This window comes from Crocuta crocuta, unplaced genomic scaffold (assembly GCF_008692635.1).
Source record: "Crocuta crocuta isolate KB4526 unplaced genomic scaffold, BGI_CrCroc_1.0 scaffold229, whole genome shotgun sequence".
Lineage (NCBI taxonomy): Eukaryota > Metazoa > Chordata > Mammalia > Carnivora > Hyaenidae > Crocuta > Crocuta crocuta.
The window spans coordinates 4,745,895-4,766,321 of record NW_027536464.1 but is presented as its reverse complement, the minus strand read 5'-3'; the positions used below and the strand labels follow the sequence as shown (position 1 = coordinate 4,766,321).

The window sequence follows — 20,427 nt, the reverse complement described above, 5'->3', positions numbered from 1 at the left end:
CCGGTTTTCTCGGTGTGATGCGGCCCGAAGGGGCAGGAAGTGGGCTTCCAAATGCCCAGTGTCCGGAGTAGGATCTGCTTCAGCACGGGAAGGGCGGCGGCGGTCCCATTACTCAGCCGTTGACTTACTGGTCCTTCCAGTTCCCTCCCCTCAGCGGATAAACAAACACCAGCGCGTGACTCGACTGACTCTAAAACAGCCTCACCTACTCAGTCAAGTTGTTTCTTCCCCATCCCCTTCCGTAAACTTTACCGCCGGCACGTAGCGGAGCTTTTTCCAATCCCTTAGACAGGACATGGGGGTCGCGGGGTGAATTTAAAAATAGAATCCTGTTTAGCAGTTGTTGGCTCTTGGAGGGGGCATTAATACCATTTACTGAGGCTTACAGCGTACTACGCGCTTTGTATTCCCTTGTGACCATTTAATTTCTGCAGGGATCCCACAAAATACGTAATTAGATTTAGAGTTCAAACGCCTGAAAGGAAGGTATAGAGCAAAAAGTTGTTTCCCTGCCACCTTTCCACGGTGCACCCACTGTTGTTTCTTCTGTGTTACTTCCGACGCATTTCATACATGTATATTCTATGTGTATATCTTTTAACAAACGTTTGGGAGCAACTCGTCCTGCATCTTGGTTCTACTCATTAACATCGATATTGGTACGAGAAGGCCAGCCGGGCTCGTTCATCTTCAGCGTGGCGTGGTCCCCCGGGAATTGTCCCCATTACCCAGCCAGACGAGGGCACGCTGGGACTTAGTTCTGGGACTCTCCCGGGCTCAGGGGGACCAGGATTGAGAGTTTGGCTCCTCCGTGGCGGTCGGGGCTGGTAGCTGGGCCCAGCGGGTGGCAGGAAGTGCCGGGCGCTGACTCGCCGGCGACACCCCCGCGGCTAATAAACGCGGGACAGACGCGTAGCATGCGCTTAGCAGCCGGGTGTCCTCTCCACTGGGTGAGGTGAGCGTCCCGGCCCCCGAAGCCCATACCCGGAGCCCGGATCGCGCAGCCCGGAGTCCCGGCCCCAGAGCCCCGCCCGGGGCGGAACAGGAAGAGGCGCCCTCCAGCCCGGCCCCGCCTGCTGCCGCCGGCGCAAGGACCGGGGGCTTCGCTGGCGAAGGCGGCCGTCCGCGTGGGGGAGGACAGCGGGCAGGCGAGGGTTCCGCGGCGCCCTTACCCCTCGTTCCCTTCCACTTTTCTCAGGGCGGCGAGTGGCGGCGCGATGGACTTGGCCGGGCTCTTGCTAGACGAAGAAGGCACCTTCTCCCTCACGGGCTTCCAGGACTTCTCGGTGAGAGCACGGCCCGCCCCCTCCCCGGCCTTCCTGTGCTTGAGCCCCGGACCCCGGGCGCTCCTCTCGGGGCCCGAACGTGGCCGCGAACTCGCCTGACGGCTCGGTGCGGAAGCCAAGCGGCAGCCACTCGAACCTTGCCTACTCGAGGCCCGGGCTCCTTGGGCCCTGAGGGAGAGCCGCGGGGTAGGGAACTGGAGGTAGGGACGGCCACCAGGGACTTTCTCTGAGAACCTTTGCTGGGGTGTAGTCAGTGGTGGAGGATCCCCCCACCCCCCCAACGCATTCTCACTGTAGATAAGCTGCGGTTGGTAAATAATCCAGAGAACGGGGCTGGGTNCATTTCAGTTCCTCCCTGGACACCAGAAGCTCAGTGCTCGGATCCGACGGAGACTCTACTATGGCTGGGACTGGGAAGCTGAGTGCAGCTTGGAGGAACTCTCCAGCCCAGTGGCAGGTTAGTGAGTAACCTGGTTGGGTAAGTGAGAAACCTGAAAGTGGGGTTATCAGCAGTCACCAAAATAACTAGGTGTCTCCCATGAGCTACATTGTCTTTTCATAGCTAACTTATTGAGGTCTGCTGTTAAGGACTGGGTTTCCATTCCGCATTTTTTTAGCCGGAACGATGAAAGACTTTGCTATCTTATAAATCCGTGCCACTCTTTCTCTCTCTCTTTTAAGCTTATTTATTTATTTATTTTGAGAGAGTGTGTGAGAGAGAGCGTGCGTGTGTAGGGGAGGGGGCAAGAGAGAGGGACAGAGAGAGAACGAGAGAGAGAATTCCAATCAGGCTCCTTGCTGTCAGCTCAGAACGTGATGGGGGCTCGACCTCACTAACTGTGAGATCAGGGCGAGCTAAAATCGAGTCAGGATGCTTAACTGAGCCACCCAGGCACCCCCACTCTTGATTTGTATATGAGAAACACATCATACATGTCCCAAATTTCCAAGGCATGTTTGTTTCCTCAAATGGGCAAGGTGAAAAACAAACCTAGATAGTTTCGGGGACAGGAAAATAAGCCTTCCTGTTGGAAGGAGCTGAAGTTCAAATGTGGAATGGAGTTTTTGTCTCAACGTGGGAGAATTTGGTGTATTTTGTTACTGTGGTCCTGTCCCCAAGGCTTCAGATAATACAGATCTGGGTCTTCTGCTGATAGCCTTCGGGACTAGGTGTGTGTGGGAGTTGGGCGTGGTGGTGGTGATGGTGGAGCTGTTTGCTTACTCGCCCTTCCTTTTGTCTTCTGCAGACATTGCCGTGGAACTGCTCCAGAAGGCGGCCCCCAGCCCTATTCGCCGACTCCAGAAGAAATACGTAGCTCACGTGTCCCGGTGAGCTTGGAATTGAGGGGGATAGGATGATAGTGTTTGGGCCCTAGAAAAAGGGGAAAACTGTAGTCTCTAAAGAGAAGGTTTCAAGACACAGGGTTATAAGCGCTGAAAGACCCTTGGTGTTAATTACGGATCCTTTCGCCATCCAGGGAGGCGTGCATCTCCCCGTGTGCTATGATGCTTGCCCTGGTGTACATCGAGAGGCTCCGCCATCGAAACCCAGACTACCTGCAGCATGTGTCGTCCTCTGACTTGTTCCTGATCTCCATGGTAAGACACCCCCTCTTCTTCGTCCCCCTGGTGAGCCAGGAGCTGGGTGTGAGCACTTCCTGACACACCACCTCCGGCTTCCCTGCAGATGGTGGCCAGTAAGTACCTCTATGACGAAGGGGAGGAGGAGGAGGTCTTCAATGATGAATGGGGAGCTGCAGGGGGTGTGGCCGTGCCCACTCTCAATGCCCTGGAGAGGGGCTTCCTGAGTGCCATGGTGAGTATCTGTTCTGTTCTTCTGACTTCTCGTTATGTTCCTCTCGTCCTTTGTTTTTGTCTGTCAGCGTTCTGTAGTTTCTTTTCACCTCTCCTTGTGTCTTTCCTTATTAGCGTCTTCCCTTCCCAGCCCTTCTGGACCAACCACAGCCTTTGGAGGTTCGTGGCATGGTGAGGCCAGAAATGGAACCCCGCCTCCCTCCCGTCCCCTAATTCCTTTAGGCCCGACATGTTAAACTCTGAGTCTGCGCTTATCTCACTGGGTTCTGATTATTTGCTTCCAGAGTATTCTCTGCCTTGTGACTCTGAGCTCCCGAAGAGCATGGACCATTCTTAGGATTATTTTCTCTCTTTGCTCTTAACTGAGGGTGTAACGTGAAACCGGACAATGTGGTATTAAGTGAGTTAATACATAAAAGCTCCTGAAACAGTAACTGGCATGGAGTTAAGTGCCAAGAAAGCATCTGCCGTAGTGATTGTGGCTGCTGCCCTGGTCTTGGTTACTAAATGGCTGTGGTTTATATCTGAGCTTGGCCTGGTGCCCTTCTCTTCCTACCCATAGGATTGGCGTCTTTACACTGACCCTCGGGAGATCTTTGAGGTGCTGAGCTGGCTGGAGAGCTGGTAGGTTCTAGGAGTTCGGAAGAGGGGCTTAAGAAATTTGGGGGCTTAGACCTAAATCATAAGGGTGAGGGTATAACTGGGTGGGGAGGGAGGAGACAGCAAAGCAAATTGCTCAAGGTAATTGTTCCTAAACCTGTCTGTTCTCTGTAATCACCTTTGGAAGGGTGGTGGAACCTTGTTTAAAATACAGATCTCAGTCTCAGCTCAATCAACAGGTAGTTTAGGATTCTGGATGTGTAACAGGTTCCCCAGTGTGGGTCCCCAGGGGATTGAGGGTGCCGCTGGGCCAGCCGCAGGAGTGTTGAAGACGCCCTTTGTCTCTCTCCCCTTCCAACAGTGTGGCCGAGCAGCAGGGGCGGCGGCGGGGCTGGTACACGTACACAGACCTGTGTGTGCTGCTGGAGCAGCCGGCCTGGCAGTTGGCCCTGGGCTCTCTCTGCCAGCGGCTGGCAAAGGTGAGGAGGGTTGGGAAAGACAGGGGCCTTAAATAGGCTGGTATGTAGGGTGGGAGGAGCAAATGCTTAAAGTCTCAGGAAACAGGGTTTGCGAGTAGATGGTGACAGAGAGCTCTGACTTAGCACAAGTGTCCAGACAGGGAGGGGTGTGTTAAGGGCAGAAGCAGGTTTTGGGGGAAGGGTATTTGGGCACTCACTGTTCTTATCTTTTCTCCCACAGCTGTCTTGCCTGTTAGCTATGGCATATGTGAGCAGTGTGGCCCTGGCTGTGGCATCGCTGGCTGTAATCCACCAGTCCTTGGGGCTGCCCTGCAGCCCCTCGCCGGGCCCCCCGGACCTTGGACTGGCCCCCAGGTGCCTCCTGGAACCCTGCATTCCTTCTCCCGTGCCGCAGTGCCTGCCATGTCCTGTTAACGTCTCTAGCTGCCTGGACAGTGACACGGGGCTGCGTTCACTCTGGGGCAGTCTTCTGGCCTCACTGACTCCTCCACCGCTGCCTCCCCCAGACCCTCCTGCCCCTCCCACTCTTTTCCATAACTGTCCCCTTTGCCAGAAGCTCCGGAGAGACTCCCCAGACTGCCATGCCTGCCACCACTCCAACCATACTGTCTCCACTGGGTCCCCCCGCCCTGGGTACCACTCCCATGGCCTGGCGCCACCCTGGCCCTGGAGCCCAATGCCCCCCCTGCTCCCCCAGCCCCAGCAGTGTTCCCTTTTCAGCGTCATGGAGCTAGCCCGTCTCAAGTCTTTCATTTTCCCAGGCTAGGCAGGCATTCACCGGATGCATTAAGAGGATTTGGGAGTCCCTGAGAACCTGGAGGGGCAAAGCTTGATTTAGATCGTCTCTACCTCTCTGGGTCCTTGGCTGGTCCCTGTCCTCCTAGGTAATGGAGCTTAAGGGGTTGTGGGGCAGAAGGACTGAAGGTCACTCACTCTCCTAGACCTCGGTGGCTGGCTGCTTGGCCAGGGCCGTGATGGTGCCAGGGAAAACTTCAGCTTGGTGGCCAGGGCCACGTCACAGCCAGACAGAGGAGAAGCCCCTGTGTCTCCACCTCCCTGGGTTCTAGACTTTTGCTTTTGAGTTCCCTAGGATGAAGGGGGAAGGTGGGAGATGGGAAAAGCAGGGTGAGGGAGGGAGGAGATGTTGATTGGGGGCCTGTGTGATGTCCCTGAGGCAGGAGAGCCAGGGACTGACAGGGCCCAGGTGGGATCTGCCAAGGGAAGGTGGGGTGAGGTGGGAAACCCTCTCCAAACCCCATCCCTTGGATGTAGCCTAAAGGAGCCAGGGACTGCTGGGACCGTCAGCCCTGCCCTTTTGTCTTCCAGCTTCTTAGTACCCTGCTCCCCTGGGCTTCCCTCTCTTCCAGTTCTTCTCCTGGGTGTTCTCTTCACAGGCCTCTCTGGCCACTGCTTTGTATCTGGGTTTTTCACGCTTTTGTAGAACTGAGGTTTCAATAAACAGTTTCAGTTGCATGGCTGGGATTCTTTCTTCTGCGGCAGCCCTTGAAGAATTTCCTCCCCATGTCTGGATTCTAAGCTTTTCTACTTCCTGAGCCCATCATCTTGCAACTCATTCGCTCTGAGCCCCATTTTAAAACTCCCCTGTTGTTGAATGGTTACAGGCTTCCATTTCAAACTTACACTCATCCCTGCTCCCAGCACCCGGGAGGCCCCTAGCGCTGCTCTGACTTGGGTGCTGTGGGTCACAGGTGGTGAGTCTATTATGGCTGAGCTTGGCCCTGTCACAAGTACTGGGTGAGCTCCATCCTTGCGGATCCTGAGGAGCTAAGGCGAGTGTCCTGACTTCCAGTCTGGTCAGACACGTGGTGGTAGTTGGTGTTAAGATGAGTCTAAAGCTGGGTTATCATCAAAGGAAAGAAAACTGTTCTGGCACCTGGACTGGGAATAATGGGACTCCTTAAGGTGATCCACACCACAGTTAGTACTGTCCCCTAGGGGGCAGTCTGGAGACTTGAAGGGCATTTTCTGATTGAGGCAAAACTTTGAAGGGATGCTACTGGCGCTTAGCTGATATGGCCCGGACGCTAGGCATTCTGGAATGCTTGAGACACCCCTCGCCGCCAACCCATGAAGAGTTCCCAAGATACCTTTCTAATGACCTGCTGGACGTCATGTGTACGAAAAGCTTGCTTATCTGAGCATAGAACTATTTTTAACATGTAAACACGAAATTGTTTTTCTACATTTTGGAAAAGACTCCAAGTTTGCCAGGAATGTACCTACGTGTAAATTAAAACCGGACTTTGCTTTGTTCTGCCCTTGGCCAAGAGCTTGTTCATTATTTTGGAACATCAGGTCACCAATGGCAACACTGCTGGTGGTACATGAGTCACCGGCAAAGCACCAGTGTCAGTGGACATTGTAGCTCTCAGGTCCATGGCGATGAAACGGAGTAGGCAGTGGGCTACAGTGTCTTCTCTTTTAGTTGGGCCCAAGCTTTCACAGATGAAGCATTTTTTATTATCACTTACCTTTATGTCTCCCTTCTGTTACAGTGAGAAAATTATATGGAATCGTGGTCACTTTTGCCATGCATGATGTAGGGACATTACTCATGCATTTCCTTCCCAGGTAGTCCTGGGGCCTTGACCCTGAAAGGGTTGAGAACTGGTGTAACCATGATCGTTTCAAATGCTGGCGATGAGGAGGGAACAGTAAAACCTCCCCAGGATATTTGATAAGTCTCCTCCCCACCTCTCCTATCCTACTTTCCAGGGCTTGGAACAGGGGATCTAGATGGGAGATTCTTGGGGGGGGAGGGGTCCAGAACGTGGCTCCCCAGTTAATGGGTGATGGAATTTGCACAAGAGCTGGGCAAAGGTGAAAGGGCCTGTCCTGCCCCAAATCCCTCATCCCTTCGCTCCGCTTCACTGACACCTCCACCCCCTCCCCACTCCAGGCAGCTAACTTCATCCAAACTCTGACCTTACTCTCTCTACTTAACTCTAGCCCAGGGCAGCCAAGACAAGAAGAAAGGCAGGCAGCATGAGCCGATCACACCCCCATCCCATCCAACTCCAGTCCATGGGCCCCCAGGATGCCCTGGTCCCCTTGCCACAGCCACCACCACCGCCACCGCCACCACCGCAGCCTGCTGTCCAAAAACCCTCCTCTCACCCTTGGGCCTCTCACTGTGGGCCTCCTCCCTGGGGCCTCAGCTGTCTTCTGGCTCTGCAGGTAGGAGGCAGAGGTGTAGGAGTTGGTCCTGGCTGAAAGGGTGATGGGGCGGGGGGGCGGGGGGGGAGGGAGTGTGACATGAGAAACCCTCAGGAAATAGGCGTTTCCACCTGTTTCTGAAGACTCTCCTTCCCCTGTCTTCTCCTGCAGCATATCTTGGTGCTGGCTTCTCTGCTCTGTGCCTCCCACTTGCTCCTGCTCCAAAGTCTCCCCCAAGGAGAGCTCTCATACTCCCCTGCCCAGCTCTTGGCCTCCAGCCTCTTTTCGTGTGGTGTGTCTACCACCCTGCAAATTTGGATAGGGAGCAGGTGAGGAGAATGGAGAGAAGGGGGCGGGGTCTCGTGTGCGTGTGCGTGTGTGCGCGCGCGCACGTACGTGCGTGCACGAGCACACGTGTAAGAGAGGCCTGAGGAATCCTTTTGGCTGCCACTTGTTTCTGATCGCCGGGGCTGCTATTCCTACAGGCTGCCTCTTGTCCAGGCTCCATCCTTAGAGTTCCTTGTCCCTGCTCTGGTGCTGACCAGCCAGAAGCTACCTCTGGCCGTCCGGACACCTGGAAACTGTGAGCGCAGAGCAAGGGCACAGGGTGAGGGTGGAGTGCGGGTCTGAGCCTCCAGACGTGGGTGGGTGTAGGATTGGGAGGGGGCAGTGACGGAAACTGCTAGGCTGTGGGGTCCTGGAGCCGTGCCCGGCACCAGCCAGGACTGTGGAACAACGGGGCTCTGTCCCACTTACCTCTCTCCTCTCCATGCCCCCAACTTTCCCCAGCCTCCCTCGTGCTGCGCCTGTGTCGGGGGCCTGGCTGCCATGGTCTGGCGCTCCGGAACACTTCTCTCCGAGAGGTGCGTGCCTGGGGATGGCGAGCAGGAGGGCTGAAGGACCCGCCAGGATGGAGGAGGTTCCTGTCTCCATTTGGCGGGGACTGAGATGGTCTGGGGGAAGGAGTTGGGTCAGGGACCCACCCCCTGGGATTAGTTAAGAAGTCCAGACTGACGTCAGCTCGACTGAGCAGAATGCTTCCTCTTTGTCTTTTTCTCGACTTCTCCAGGTGTCCGGGGCTGTGGTGGTATCCGGGGTGCTGCAGGGCACGCTGGGGCTGTTGGGGGGTCCTGGCCACTTGCTCTCCCACTGTGGGCCCCTGGTGCTGGCCCCCAGCCTGGTGGTGGCAGGGTTCTCTGCCCACAGGGAGGTGTCCCTTTTCTGCTCTACTCACTGGGGCCTGGCCTTGCTGTACGTAAGTCCTGAGAGGCGTGGGGTGGTGACCAGCGGGCTGTGCGGGACTGGGGGAGGGCAGAGCAGCTGGCCTTACCTGATCCAGCAGCCGTCTGAGCCGGGATAATGCTTTGTGGATTTGGAATCCGGGACTTATGCTGTGTTCATTTGGTCTCCCTGGCTTTTACGCTGTGCCCCCCTGACCGCCCCCCTTCCCCACCCAAGGTGTCCTCCTTCCTCTCCTCTCTGGGATCCCTGTTAGGGAATTCTGCCGCTTCTACCTCCCTTACCCCCCTCAGGATGCCTGCTTCCTTTTGCTTCTAAAGCTCCTTCTCTCCCCTAGGCTTATCCTGGTCATGGTGGTCTGTTCTCAGCACCTGGGCTCCTGCCACTTACGACCGTGCCCCTGGAGGCCAGCTTCAACCTCCTCACCTCACACTCACATTCCTGTCTTCCGGCTCCTCTCGGTATGTTGGGGTCTGGGCAGGGCCAGTTGAGGTGAGAAGGGCTGGCGTAGAATGCTTGCTCGGCCCGCTACCTTTTTGGCTTCTGTCTACCCCTCCAGGGCTGGCTTGGAAGGTTCTGGGGGAGTTCTTTCCGGTCACAATCTCGCCCCTCAGGTGCTGATACCGGTGGCCTGTGTGTGGATCATCTCTGCCCTTCTGCGTCTGAGCGTCAGCCCCCTGGAGCTGTCTGCCTCCCCCAAGGCACCGTGGGTTTGGCTGCCTCACCCAGGTAGCTTTGCTCTTCGTCCTTCATCCTCTTACTCAAGTCAAAGGTCTGTTTCTTTGAACTCAAGATTTCGTGAATTTCATTTCTGAGTTAAATCCTGTTTTCTCAAAACACACAGGGAAGAGAAATTGCCAGTCCAAGGGGGCAATGCCAGCCCCTCACCACAGGTGTCTTATGTAGTGTTAAGAGACAATCTGCAAGCCCACCACTCCCTGTTAATGATCCTCACCCAATTTACACATTTATGCTACTTACCCTCATTTGGGTTGGTGGCCCTACGTATGAAGATTGCTTTTGAGGCATTGGGTACAAAAGTTGTTCATTCGTCAACTTAACAGAGGTCTGTTGAGTGCTGATTATGTGCTGAGCATGTGATAGGGGACATGGTGATAAATATGGCAGATACAGTACCTATACTCATGAAGATTATATCTGCTAGGGAATGCAGGTACGAATTAAACAGTCACCCAAGTAAACTGAAAATTACATGTGGTAAGTGTAACAATGGGGAGAGATATTGTATAATGATAGCTTATAATGGAGAGTATGACTTTACCAGAGAGATTAGGAAAAGTATTCTTTTTTTTTTTTTAAATTTTTTTTTAATGTTTTATTTATTTCTAGGAGAGAGAGATAGCGTGAGCAGGGGAGGGTCAGAGAGAGAGGGAGTCACAGACTGAAACAGGCTCCAGGCTCTGAGCTGGCAGTCAGCACAGAGCCCGACGCGGGGCTCGAACCCACGAACCGCGAGATCATGACCTGAGCGAAAGTCGGACGCTTAACCGACTAAGCCACCCAGGCGCCCCATATTAGGAAAAGTATTCTTGAGAAAGTGATCTTTGAGCTGAGAGGTGAGAGATGAGGAGGAGCTAACAGGCGAAGGCAAGGGAGAAGAGCATTCTAGGTTGGGCAAACAGCATGTGCAAAGGCCCTGTGGTAGCCAGCAACACAGCAAGGACAGGGGCCTGAAACAAGGCTAGTGTATCTGAAATGAAGGGAGTGAGGCAGAGTGTGGTGGAAGATGAAGCCTTGTAGACCATGGGAAAGGGATGAGTCCTTATCCTGAGTTTGTTGGTTTTGTCCGAAGACATTATCTTCAAAGACAATGGGGTCTCGAGGATTCTTGTGGCGCAGGCCTTTGGAAGCAGGGGAATGCTCCAGACTTGGGCCTGGCTCCAAGGTGGCTTTTTCTCCCTCCCCAGCTGAGTGGGACTGGCCCTTGCTGACACCCAGGGCTGTGGCGGCAGGCATCTCCATGGCTTTGGCAGCCTCCACCAGCTCCCTGGGCTGCTATGCCCTGTGTGGCCGGCTGCTGCAATTGCCTTCCCCACCTCCACATGCCTGCAATCGAGGGCTGAGCCTGGAGGGTCTGGGCAGTGTGCTGGCCGGGCTATTGGGGAGCCCTGTGGGCACTGCATCCAGCTTCCCCAACGTGGGCACAGTGAGTCTTATCCAGGTATGTGGACAGGGGTGGGGGCGGGGGAGCTGGAGGTGCAAGAGAGGGAAGGGGACTCACACTGACAGGTTGCCATCCGCGTCCAGCCGTCTGTCTGTCAGGCACTCCACATCAATGATCTCATTTCGGGAGGTGCCTAGAAGTGGTAAGTGGCTAGGAGCGTGAGGAAGATACTAAGTTGCTACTAAACTCCTAAACCTCAGGCACTGTACCCTGGCTGGGGGCGGGGTGGGGGTGAGGGTCCAGTGAGATCAAGTCATATAAAGTCCCTGCTCTCTTGGGCACTTCAGAAAGGGAGAGGCAGACAATTTAAGAATAAAAGGAAGATAATTACAGAGTGATAAGTGCTATCAAGAAAACAAAGCAGGTGAAAGTTAAAAATAAAATCTTTAAAAAAAAAGAAAACGAAGCAGGGTAGGAGTGGGATAGTGGTTGAGAAAAGGAGGGTCCTGGGTAGAGTGCTTCTTAGAAGGATCGAATTCGAGTTGAGATCCCAATGATGAGAAGGGGCCAGCCAGGCAAAAACCCTGAAGGGTCGATGGAGGAGGTGGCTGTGTGTTCCAGCATCTCTTCTTCACATAGGCTGGATCTCGGCGAGTGGCCCACCTGGTGGGGCTGTTCTGCGTGGGGCTTGGGCTCTCCCCCAGGCTGGCCCAGCTCCTCACCACCATCCCACTGCCTGTGCTTGGTGAGTGGATGTATCAGCAGGACTGGTATTGAACCAATAGCCCCGCCCCCCAACCCAGGATGGGCAACTGGTTGCTTGTGGCTGGCACCCTCTCTTTCTGAACAGCACCCCGTAATTACCTATGGAGTGTCAGCTGTGGGTCAGCTGCCCTCATTTGCTCAGCCCAACATCTTGGCCTCTTGACTGGGCTTCCGGCGTGATGGGAAAATGAGCCTTTGGTTGTCTCTCTCCATCACACCCTGCCCCACCCTGCAACACTCCCCCTGCTCGCCAGCCCTTCCCAACCCCTTTGATTACTTCCCTACGAGACAGGTGGGGTGCTTGGGGTGACCCAGGCCGTGGTTCTGTCTACTGGATTCTCCAGCTTCCACCTGGCTGACATTGACTCTGGGCGGAACGTCTTCATTGTTGGCTTCTCCATCTTCATGGCCCTGCTGCTGCCGAGATGGCTTCGGGAAGCCCCGGTCCTGCTGAGCACAGGTGGGGGTGGGGATGGGAAGAGGAGTTGGGCTGTATGAGAGAAGCAAGGGCTGGTGGCTGGAGGCCCTCTGGACCCCTGGTCCCACACCCTTTTCTGTGATTTGGTGTCAATAGTTCACCCGTTCGTTTAGCAAGTATTTATTGAGCACCAGACTAGCCCCTCTAGATGTTATGGTCCAGCAAAAGAGACGAGATGTTTAGGAACATACCGGGAAAGGCTTAGATAAGGAGCTAGGGGCCTTGGCAGTGAGAAGTGGTTTCTGTTTCAGATGATCCAAGTAAGTTTTACGGAAAAAGTTAACACTGAGCTGGTTTGAAGGATGGTAAGACTTGAACATATGTATGGGAGAGGAAGGTCACTTCTGGTGGGGGAACCGTCATAAACAATGACATAGAAATAGGAAGTCATAGGGTATGTCTGAGGAGCAGCAAATACTTTAGTTAGTGAAGCTTAGCAAATAGCAGTGGCACTCAACTGAGGATGGTTTTGCCCCACAGGGAATATTCGGCAATATCCAGAGAGTTCTGGCCATTACAAATGGAAGAAGGGATTGTTTTTGGCATTTAGTGAATAGAGGGATGATGCTAACTATCCTACAATGCACAGTTTCTAGGGGGAAATTAGAGAGTAGAGGGACAAAGGTTGGGGGGAGATAGGATAATAATTCAGAACACTCTGTCCCTCAATCAAAGAATTATCTGGTCCAAAATGTCAGTAGAACGGAGGTTGAGAAAACCAGGCTAGAGCATAGAATGTAGGAAGTGGGAAGTCAGGTTGGGACTTTTAATACCAAACTTTCCAGGGCCTGGAACTACCAAAAGATATCCGGAGGGCGTGTGGATGCTCTGAAGGCAGGATGATAGGCAGGGACCTTGTGGGAAAGGCCTGGGTGGGGGAAGCTAGAGAGTGGGGGGACGAAGGTGGGGGGGAGATGGGATAATAGTTCAGAATGATCTGTCCTTAGGCCAAGACTTAGATTTAGGTCTAGAAGTATGACTCGTTGGCCTTGCATAGGATCAGAGTTCCCCTCCCCTGGCCCCAACCCTCTGTAGGCTGGAGCCCCTTGGATGTGTTACTGCGCTCACTGCTCACAGAGCCCATCTTCCTGGCAGGACTCTTGGGTTTCCTCTTAGAGAACACCATTCCTGGTAAGTTGAGGCCAGGCCCCAGCACTGGGGAGCAGCCCGGATGTTATCACTCCCTGGGTGGGGCAACAGCCTGGCCAACCTTTCTTTTACAGGCACGAGGCCTGAGCGAGGCCTAGGTCAAGGGCTGCCATCCCCTTTCTCTGCCCAAGAGGCTCAGATGCCTCAGAAGTCCAGGGAGAATGCTGCTAAAGAATACGGACTTCCTTTCCCCACCCAAAACTGGTGTCCCTGGATCCCCCAGCCCCTCCGGTGCCTCTGCCCCCTGCCCGAAGACCCTAGCAATGAGGAAGGAGGAACCTCTGAGCCAGGAGAGACAGCCGACTTGTTGCTTGGCTTTGGGGAGCAGTGTCCTGAGTCTAGCACAGAACTGAGGTCTCAGTGATTACCGGGACTCCTACCCCGTCCCAGTTAGTTTAGCCAGATCTCCCAGCTTGCCGTGAGAGTCAGCTTGCAGGCTCTCGTTTCTCCTAGGAAGAAGGGTGTGTGTGTGTGTGAGAGAGAGAGAGAGAGAGAGAGAGAAATGGGCCCACCTAAAGGTCTCACTTCCCAATAGGTGTGTTGCCTTTCCTTCTCTTAATTAGGCCTAACCGTTCTGGGCAGGGGCCATGGTTTAGTGGGCCATGACTGACTGACTGACTGAATGAATGAATGAATGAGCTTTTGCATGTGACCCATCTATAGTCGAACCCCAGAATTCACTTAACAAATATTTATTGAGGGCCTCCCATGTGCAAGGTCTTGGAACTACAGATATGGGTAAGACAGGGTCCCTGCCTTCTTCAGGCACTTACCATTGAAAAGGACTTATGTACGGGCACCTTGGGTGGCTCAGTCGGATAAGGGTCCAATTCTTGACTTAGGCTTAGGCACTCGTGTAGGGCTCTGTGCTGAGCATGGAGCCTGCTTGGGATTTTCTCTCTCTGCCCCTCCCCCTGCTTGCCTGCTCTCTCTCTCAAAATAAATTAACATTAAAAAAATAAAGCCTTATGTAATTATTAATTAAATCCAAGGCAGAAGGCAGTCTGTATTATAGATTAAAACAACGCTATGGGAGCAAAAGAAACCATTAATTCTGATTGTGGATAGTGGCCGAGGCCTTATGGAAGCAGCAGCACTGAGGCTGGCCTTGACAGGAGGCCTTTGGCGGTGGAAAGCAGATGGAGAGACTATCTCAGGTTCAGGTATGCAGCTGGAGCAAAACGGTGAAGTGTACAAAGTACAAGATGAGTTGAGGGATTTCCAGTTTCTCCGTGGGGATGGAGCAGAAGTATGGGGGTAAATGGCATGAAAAATGAGACAGGAGGGGTCAGACCACGGGGTTTATGCACGGAAGAATCATCTCTGTCTGAAACACCTTGAGTGCTGCTGAGGACCAGAGAGATTATCTGGTGAAGTTCAATTTCCTCGTTTTATTAAAAAAAAAAAAAAGGCTGGACAGGTAGGGGAGGGAAGTGACCTGAATTTACCGGAGAGTCCAAATCCTGGGAGCCCTCTCCCGCACCTCGTCTGCCCTTTCTACTCGGCCAGCGCGACTCCGAGGGGCGCCACTACTACCCCACTTCCCTAGCGGCGGGGGGCGCAGCCGTCTTCCCGCTCTCCGGGCCCGAAGACGCCGGAGCGCTATTTCATACGCCGTGAGGACCCAGATGCCCCGCCCACGTCGGGCCTCGGCCCCGCCCCTATGTCCCGAAAGGCCTTTACTCTAGGCCTTTCGGTTGGCGCGGTTGCTGAGGGGAGGGTGGGAGCTCTCGTGGCCGCTCACGGTAGGTGACGTCGGGTTCGAATCAGGGCGGAGGCCCCGGCCGGAGCCAGGCGGCGAGGGGTGCCCGCGACTCTGCCGACTTGCCGGGAGTCGCGCGCGGCCCGCGTGCTGCTGCAGGCCTCCGTGGGTGGGCGGGGCGCGTGCGCCGCGCGTGCGCAGCCCGCCTTCCGGTGGCGAAGCGGGGTTGGTGGGGTTACTCGTTGGTGGGCTCCTTGGAGCTGCAAGGCGGTTCGTGCTCGGCTTTGCTACCCGCGAGGGGTCCCGAGCGGCTCCTCGGTGCCGCCGGTGCTGTCAAAGTGGAGAGGCAGACGGCGAAGGCCCTCGCGGGGAGGGCTGATGGAAAGAAACTACGTCAGGCGGGACTCCTGGGGTGGGGCTGTGGTAAAGGGAGCGACGGTTGGTCCCCACCAGAGGGACAGGGCGTGGCCCAGCCCGGAGGGTGGCTGGGGCCTTGCTGCCCTCTGCAGGATGGAGGGGGAACTGCGCTGAGAGGGGCTGGACCGAGGGGCGGTTCTCGGTGTGGACCCGGGTTCGCTGACTACCGCGCCTGGTTCTTGGCGCTTCTAAGCGTCGTTCAAGAATAATAAATGGATGAATTTAGTCAACGTGAAGGTTAAAAGACGGACTTGAAAGGGGGGAAAAAAGATGAGATACAGAGGCCTTGGACTCAACAGGAAGCGCATGGTAGGAGCAGCCAACCCCAGGTCTGGTGCTAAAGGTCTCAGACCTTCCTATGGGGTCTGTTGTCCTTGAGCACATTTTTTTTTTTTAATTAAAAAAAAATTTTTTTTTGAGAAAGAGAGACAGTGACAGAGCGCGAGCAGGGGAGAGGCAGAGAGAGAGAGAGAGGGAGACACCGAATCCGAAGCAGGCTCTAGTCTCTGAGCTGAGCTCTCAGCATAGACCCCAACGTGGGACTGGAACCCATGAACTGTGAGGTCATGACCTGAGCTGAAGTCGGTGGCTTAACCAACTGAGACACTCAGGTGCTGCATGCCCTGAGCACATTGTAAACTCCTTCCCCGGCCTCCAAACAAGACAAAAAACAGCTATACAGTTTGAAGGTTTTGAGCTCCCAGGCTTTACGAAGTGTTACGCCAGGATAACCAACCCAATTTTGGCACTTATAGAGGGTGCACTGAAGGGCTGGGGACTTCACTTGTTCTCTTGCCTTTGTGACCTTTGGCAATGTGGAACTCTGGTCTAGTGAGGACTAGCTTAATCATTCCAAGATCTCCCTGTAGGAGCAGCATGTGCAAAGTGACTTCAGTCCCATCCTCCAAACACAAGGCGGCTGCAAATAAAAATCACAAAATATATTTATTTTTCACCTATTGACTGTACAAATTAAATTTTGTTACAAGACCCCACTTCAAGAGCTAGGTTATGGTTGTAAGAATAATGGCTTAGACTGTGACGGAAATGACAGGAGGAACAGAGCCATGTTAATCATGTTGATGAAATCCAAGGAATTTCATTATTTCCTTTATATTCTAAGATGCCTCCCTCACTTCACTTTGTATTTATAGACTGAAATAATGAAGGAAGTTGTATCACTCTTTAACCATGGGAAAAATGACCAAACTTCCTGTAAAGTAACCATAGTTACTGAACATCTACTAGTTAAGATGACAAATTTAGTTGTTGAACTAGAAAAGTTGGTTTCCAGGAGTTCCAGGATATACAGCAGGGCATGACAGTTACCTTGGGTTGGGGATCTGGTGGATGAGTGAAATGGAAGCTAATGAATTGTCTCTACCTCTGTGAAATGCTGTGCCTTGGGTTTATGACTTCTTGGTCACCCAGGTTCTTCTCGAAATGGGATTTGGGGCTTTTTTGTTTGCTTCTGGACAAACAAAAGAGTTTATTATGTCTTTATTTGTGTGTCACATTGATCCCTTTGAGAATTCGACGTGGCTGTGGACTCCTTCCTCCCAAATGGCTATACGCACGTATGCACAGATTATGCATATAATTCCAGAGGATTCACACGCACAGACTCTAGATTAAGAATCCCTGTCTTGAGGAATGTAGGTACGTGTATATATGTGTGTATGTATATATACACATATGTATATGTATATATAAGCATATATTTGAAATTCTGAGAGCTTCTAGAGTCTTATTTCTAGATAGTGATCAAATAATTTGAACTTCCTGCTCATGACACTTATGACGTATGATGTTTTATAAGACAAGAACTACTTCTAGATGTTCTGGGAAAGGGTAGCATTGACGTATTTGTTAGGAATGTGATAAAGATGAAACAAGAATGGTTGAGGTTTCCACATTAAGTTATAGTGTTAGAAAGCGGAAACACTAATACCAATATGCCAAGGCTTAAACACTATAGAGGATATGTTATACCCTTTAGGAACGTAATTAAAAAGAAAAATTCTAAATAGATTCATAGTGGTCAGGAGGTAGTAAGGTGGCCCAGCTGGTTATATGGGGGGCAGCGGATGAGAGTGAGGGGTGAGGGGGAGAGAGTGTGTGTGGGGGGGGGCAGGGGTAGGATGTAAGTCCATGCCTTCTGTCTTATTAGGGAGGAGTCTTTCACAAGGCTTCTTTGATACAGAAGTATTTGAGTGCTGCCCCCACCCCCAGGCCCGCAGCACCCTGGAGCACTTTCCTAAATTAAGACTTTCTGCAGATGGAGGAACTGGAGCAAGGCCTGCTGATGCAGCCATGGGCATGGCTACAACTCGCCGAGAACTCCCTCTTGGCCAAGGCTTATATCACCAAGCAGGGCTATGCCTTGCTGATTTCGGATCTTCAACAGGTGTGGCACGAACAGGTGGACGCTAATGTGGTCAGCCAGCGAGCCAAGGTAAGTGTGACGAGCAGTGCTGCAGTGGGGCGGTCGCGGGTGAGATATCTGTCTTAGGGGAGGTCAGGGTACATTCACACCAACCAGCTTCCTGGCCTGTAGGTTGCCAAGGGAGGTCGGATCAAGCTGAGACAAGTCCGATGGGTGTCCTGCACTTCTACCTGAAGCCCTGGGACCTTTCCATTGGCTTGTATGTGTGTTAGCTTTGGCACTGCGTGTAGTACATGGCACGATTGTGATGCAGGCCAGTTGCCTTCTCTTTTTGTTTTCTTCTTTCCTGTGTCTGTGTGTCTGTCTTCCCTTTTTCTCATGCCACTGTCCTCATGTTAACCAGAGGTTTCCTTTGCTGTGACGTAGGGGGGAGTCCATTTCCTTTTAGCGCCCTCACTCTGTACAACCCCTGCCGTCTTTTTAGGAGCTGAACAAGCGTCTCACTGCTCCCCCTGCGGCTTTTCTCGGTCATTTGGATGGTCTGCTTCGCCCATTGTTGATGGACACTCCTGGCCCCGGCAAAGCCACCTTTTCCTGTGATCATGTGGCCGAGGCACTGATACTACGGGTGCGGAGTGAGCTCTCTGGTCTCCCCTTTTATTGGAATTTCCACTGCGTTCTAGCTACCCCTTCCCTGGTGAGTGCAGTTCAAATATGGGGAGGGGAAGGGGAATGGCAGCTGCTTTGAAATGAATCTGTAGGCACTCTTATTTTTTTGTGGACTCCATTTGAAATCCTTCTCCAGTTGGAAACTTTCCGTGAGCAGATAGAAGGCAAAACAGATTCTTTTTTTTTTTTTAATTTTTTTTTTATGTCTTTATTTTGAGAGACAGAGAGCGAGCAGGGGAGGAGCAGAGAGAGGGAGTCCCAGAATTGGAGGCAGGCTCCAGGCTCTGAGCTGTCAGCACAGAGCCCGACGTGGGGCTCGAACCCACAGACTGTGAGATCATGACCTGAGCCAAAGTCAGACACTTAACCGACTGAGCCACCCAGGCGACCCGCAAAACGGATTCTTGACTGGTGTACCCTTTACTTGCCAAGGGAGCAGAGTTTGGGTTTATCCGCTTTATTGTGTGTCTTTATTCATTACTTTATTTATTCAACATTTATTAAGTGTCTACTGTGGGCTAATTGTTGGATGTCCAGATCTAACACAATATAGCCTATTCCTAGAGTTCGTAATCTAGTGAGCAGACAGACAGACAGGAAATGGGATAAAGCATGGCAAATTCTCTGATTGAGGTAAGCTCAGGATGATCAAAGGCCCAAAAAACCTTTTTGAAGAGATAGTTTCTGAGCTGATTATGAACCTGAGCGGGAGTAATTAGGGGAAGACCAGGAGGTCATTCTTGACTAGAATGCACTTTGAGAAGCGGGGTGAGAGAGAAGTGTGGGGCAAGTGGGGGCACTTCATGGTTGCAGGGAGTTGTGGGAAATGAGGCGGGCCGTGGCCAGATTTTGAAGGATTCTAATGAGTTTGGATTTTATCCAAAACGCAGCAGGGATTCACTGAAAAACTTTTAAGCAGGGGTTTAACGTGATCCAATTCATAATTTATCAAGATCAGCCTGGCAACAGGGCAGAGTACGTACCAGTGTGAGGTACCTTTCTGAACACTTCTTGTCACTTAATCCTCACCACTGCCCTGCAAGGTAAGTATTATTTTCCCTGTTTCCAGAGTAGGAAGCTGAGATTGAAGACAGTTTGTCCAGAGTCATCCAGCTTATAAATGAATGAGCTGGAAATTTGCTCCCAGACAGGTCTGATTCAAGAGCCCATTTTCAGGGACTAGGACGATAATGTTCTTTGCTCTCTTGTAGCTTTCTAGACCCCAAGAGCTTTTATGAGAAATTAGTTTGAGAGTAAACAATAAACTTGTTTACAGGAGTTATTGCCGCTAGTCCCTTCCACCCTTTTATATAAACAGCTCGGTTCAGTCAGTAGCATTAGAGGCCCGTGTCTTCTAAGGGAGGTCTAAGGGCATAGGACAAGGCCTGAAGACAAGTGGACGTCATTTTCTCTGTCCCTTCTACAGTTTTCCAGAGGTGATGTGATGTTTGGCATCAACAGGGTGGATGTGACAAAGCGCTTTTTGAGAAACCGTTTTCTGGTGTTTAAAAAAAATTTTTTTGTTAATGTTTATTTATTTATGAGAGAGAGACAGAGACAGAGAGACGGAGCGTCAACAGGGGATGGGCAGAGAGAAATGGAGACACAGAATCTGAAGCAGGCTCCAGGTTCTGAGCTGACAGCACAGAGCCCAATATGGGGCTTGAACCCACAGACTGTGAGACCATGACCTGAGCTGAAGTTGGGTGCTCAACCGACTGAGCCACTCAGGTGCCCCATTGATCTGGAATCCAGTAAAGCTGGGCTTGGGTGCTTGGAGAACCACTTCTCATTCATCTCAGACATTCTAAGGTCCATCACCAGTGCTTAGCAGATAACAGTCATTGATATCTGTTGATTTTAATTGAAATTTTTTGATGAAAATTTCCATCCTTCCTTAGATAGCTCTTTTGCTCAAAACCCTGTTAACTTTTTCTAAATAGCACCAGGGGGCACTGTTCCCTCGATAATGCTTGTTCCAGGACCAAAGCGTTAAGGCTGCCTTTGGGAAGCCCTAGCAATAGCTAGTCTCATTTTGCATCACATAGCCCAAGAAATTCAGAATAGTGAGATTACCAGAGGCAGGTCTCTTAGGAGGCCGATGGGCTTACATGTTTTTGTTTTTGTCCCCCCCCCCCCC

General features: G+C 52.5%; 3 protein-coding genes across 11 annotated transcripts in view; all 3 read left to right on the top strand.

Annotated features, from left to right (window-relative positions):
- Positions 1 to 241: 241 nt before the first annotated feature.
- CNPPD1 (cyclin Pas1/PHO80 domain containing 1) lies at positions 242 to 5,653 on the top strand. Of its 2 annotated transcripts, none has more exons than XM_077748683.1 (9): positions 242 to 659; positions 1,199 to 1,286; positions 1,635 to 1,743; positions 2,534 to 2,615; positions 2,765 to 2,885; positions 2,974 to 3,102; positions 3,664 to 3,725; positions 4,063 to 4,180; positions 4,401 to 5,653. In XM_077748683.1, exons 2-9 carry the CDS (start codon positions 1,218 to 1,220, stop codon positions 4,944 to 4,946), a joined length of 1,236 nt encoding a protein of 411 aa, XP_077604809.1. In that variant the 5' UTR covers positions 242 to 659; positions 1,199 to 1,217; the 3' UTR covers positions 4,947 to 5,653. The 2 variants fall into 2 exon arrangements, with proteins under 2 accessions (XP_077604809.1, XP_077604808.1); XM_077748682.1 differs by lacking the exon at positions 242 to 659 and adding an exon at positions 883 to 955.
- Positions 5,654 to 6,762: 1,109 nt separating this feature from the next.
- On the top strand, positions 6,763 to 14,069 carry SLC23A3 (solute carrier family 23 member 3). 4 transcript variants are annotated; one of them, XM_077748679.1, is made up of 12 exons: positions 6,766 to 7,378; positions 7,529 to 7,686; positions 7,843 to 7,940; positions 8,147 to 8,220; positions 8,427 to 8,608; positions 8,934 to 9,057; positions 9,211 to 9,325; positions 10,525 to 10,778; positions 11,361 to 11,466; positions 11,779 to 11,946; positions 13,060 to 13,095; positions 13,188 to 14,069. In XM_077748679.1, the coding sequence occupies exons 1-12, from the start codon at positions 7,187 to 7,189 to the stop codon at positions 13,475 to 13,477; spliced, it is 1,797 nt and encodes a 598-aa protein (XP_077604805.1). In that variant the 5' UTR covers positions 6,766 to 7,186; the 3' UTR covers positions 13,478 to 14,069. The 4 variants fall into 4 exon arrangements, with proteins under 4 accessions (XP_077604807.1, XP_077604805.1, XP_077604804.1 ...); XM_077748678.1 differs by having other exon boundaries at positions 6,813 to 7,378; positions 13,000 to 13,095; XM_077748681.1 differs by lacking the exon at positions 10,525 to 10,778 and having other exon boundaries at positions 6,763 to 7,378; positions 8,965 to 9,057; positions 9,280 to 9,325; positions 13,000 to 13,095.
- Positions 14,070 to 14,765: 696 nt separating this feature from the next.
- NHEJ1 (non-homologous end joining factor 1) overlaps positions 14,766 to 20,427 on the top strand; it is an 80,870-nt gene continuing 75,208 nt past the window's right edge. The window contains exons 1-4 of one of the 5 annotated variants that reach the window (XM_077748555.1): positions 14,766 to 14,858; positions 16,763 to 16,891; positions 17,511 to 17,687; positions 18,103 to 18,315. In XM_077748555.1, the coding sequence (XP_077604681.1) occupies positions 17,511 to 17,687; positions 18,103 to 18,315 (390 nt within the window). In that variant the 5' untranslated portion in view covers positions 14,766 to 14,858; positions 16,763 to 16,891. Of the gene's footprint in view, positions 14,859 to 14,886; positions 15,562 to 15,741; positions 16,892 to 17,510; positions 17,688 to 18,102; positions 18,316 to 20,427 lie in introns of those variants that run through there. The other 4 variants (XM_077748558.1, XM_077748554.1, XM_077748559.1 and 1 more) reach the window with 4 other exon arrangements.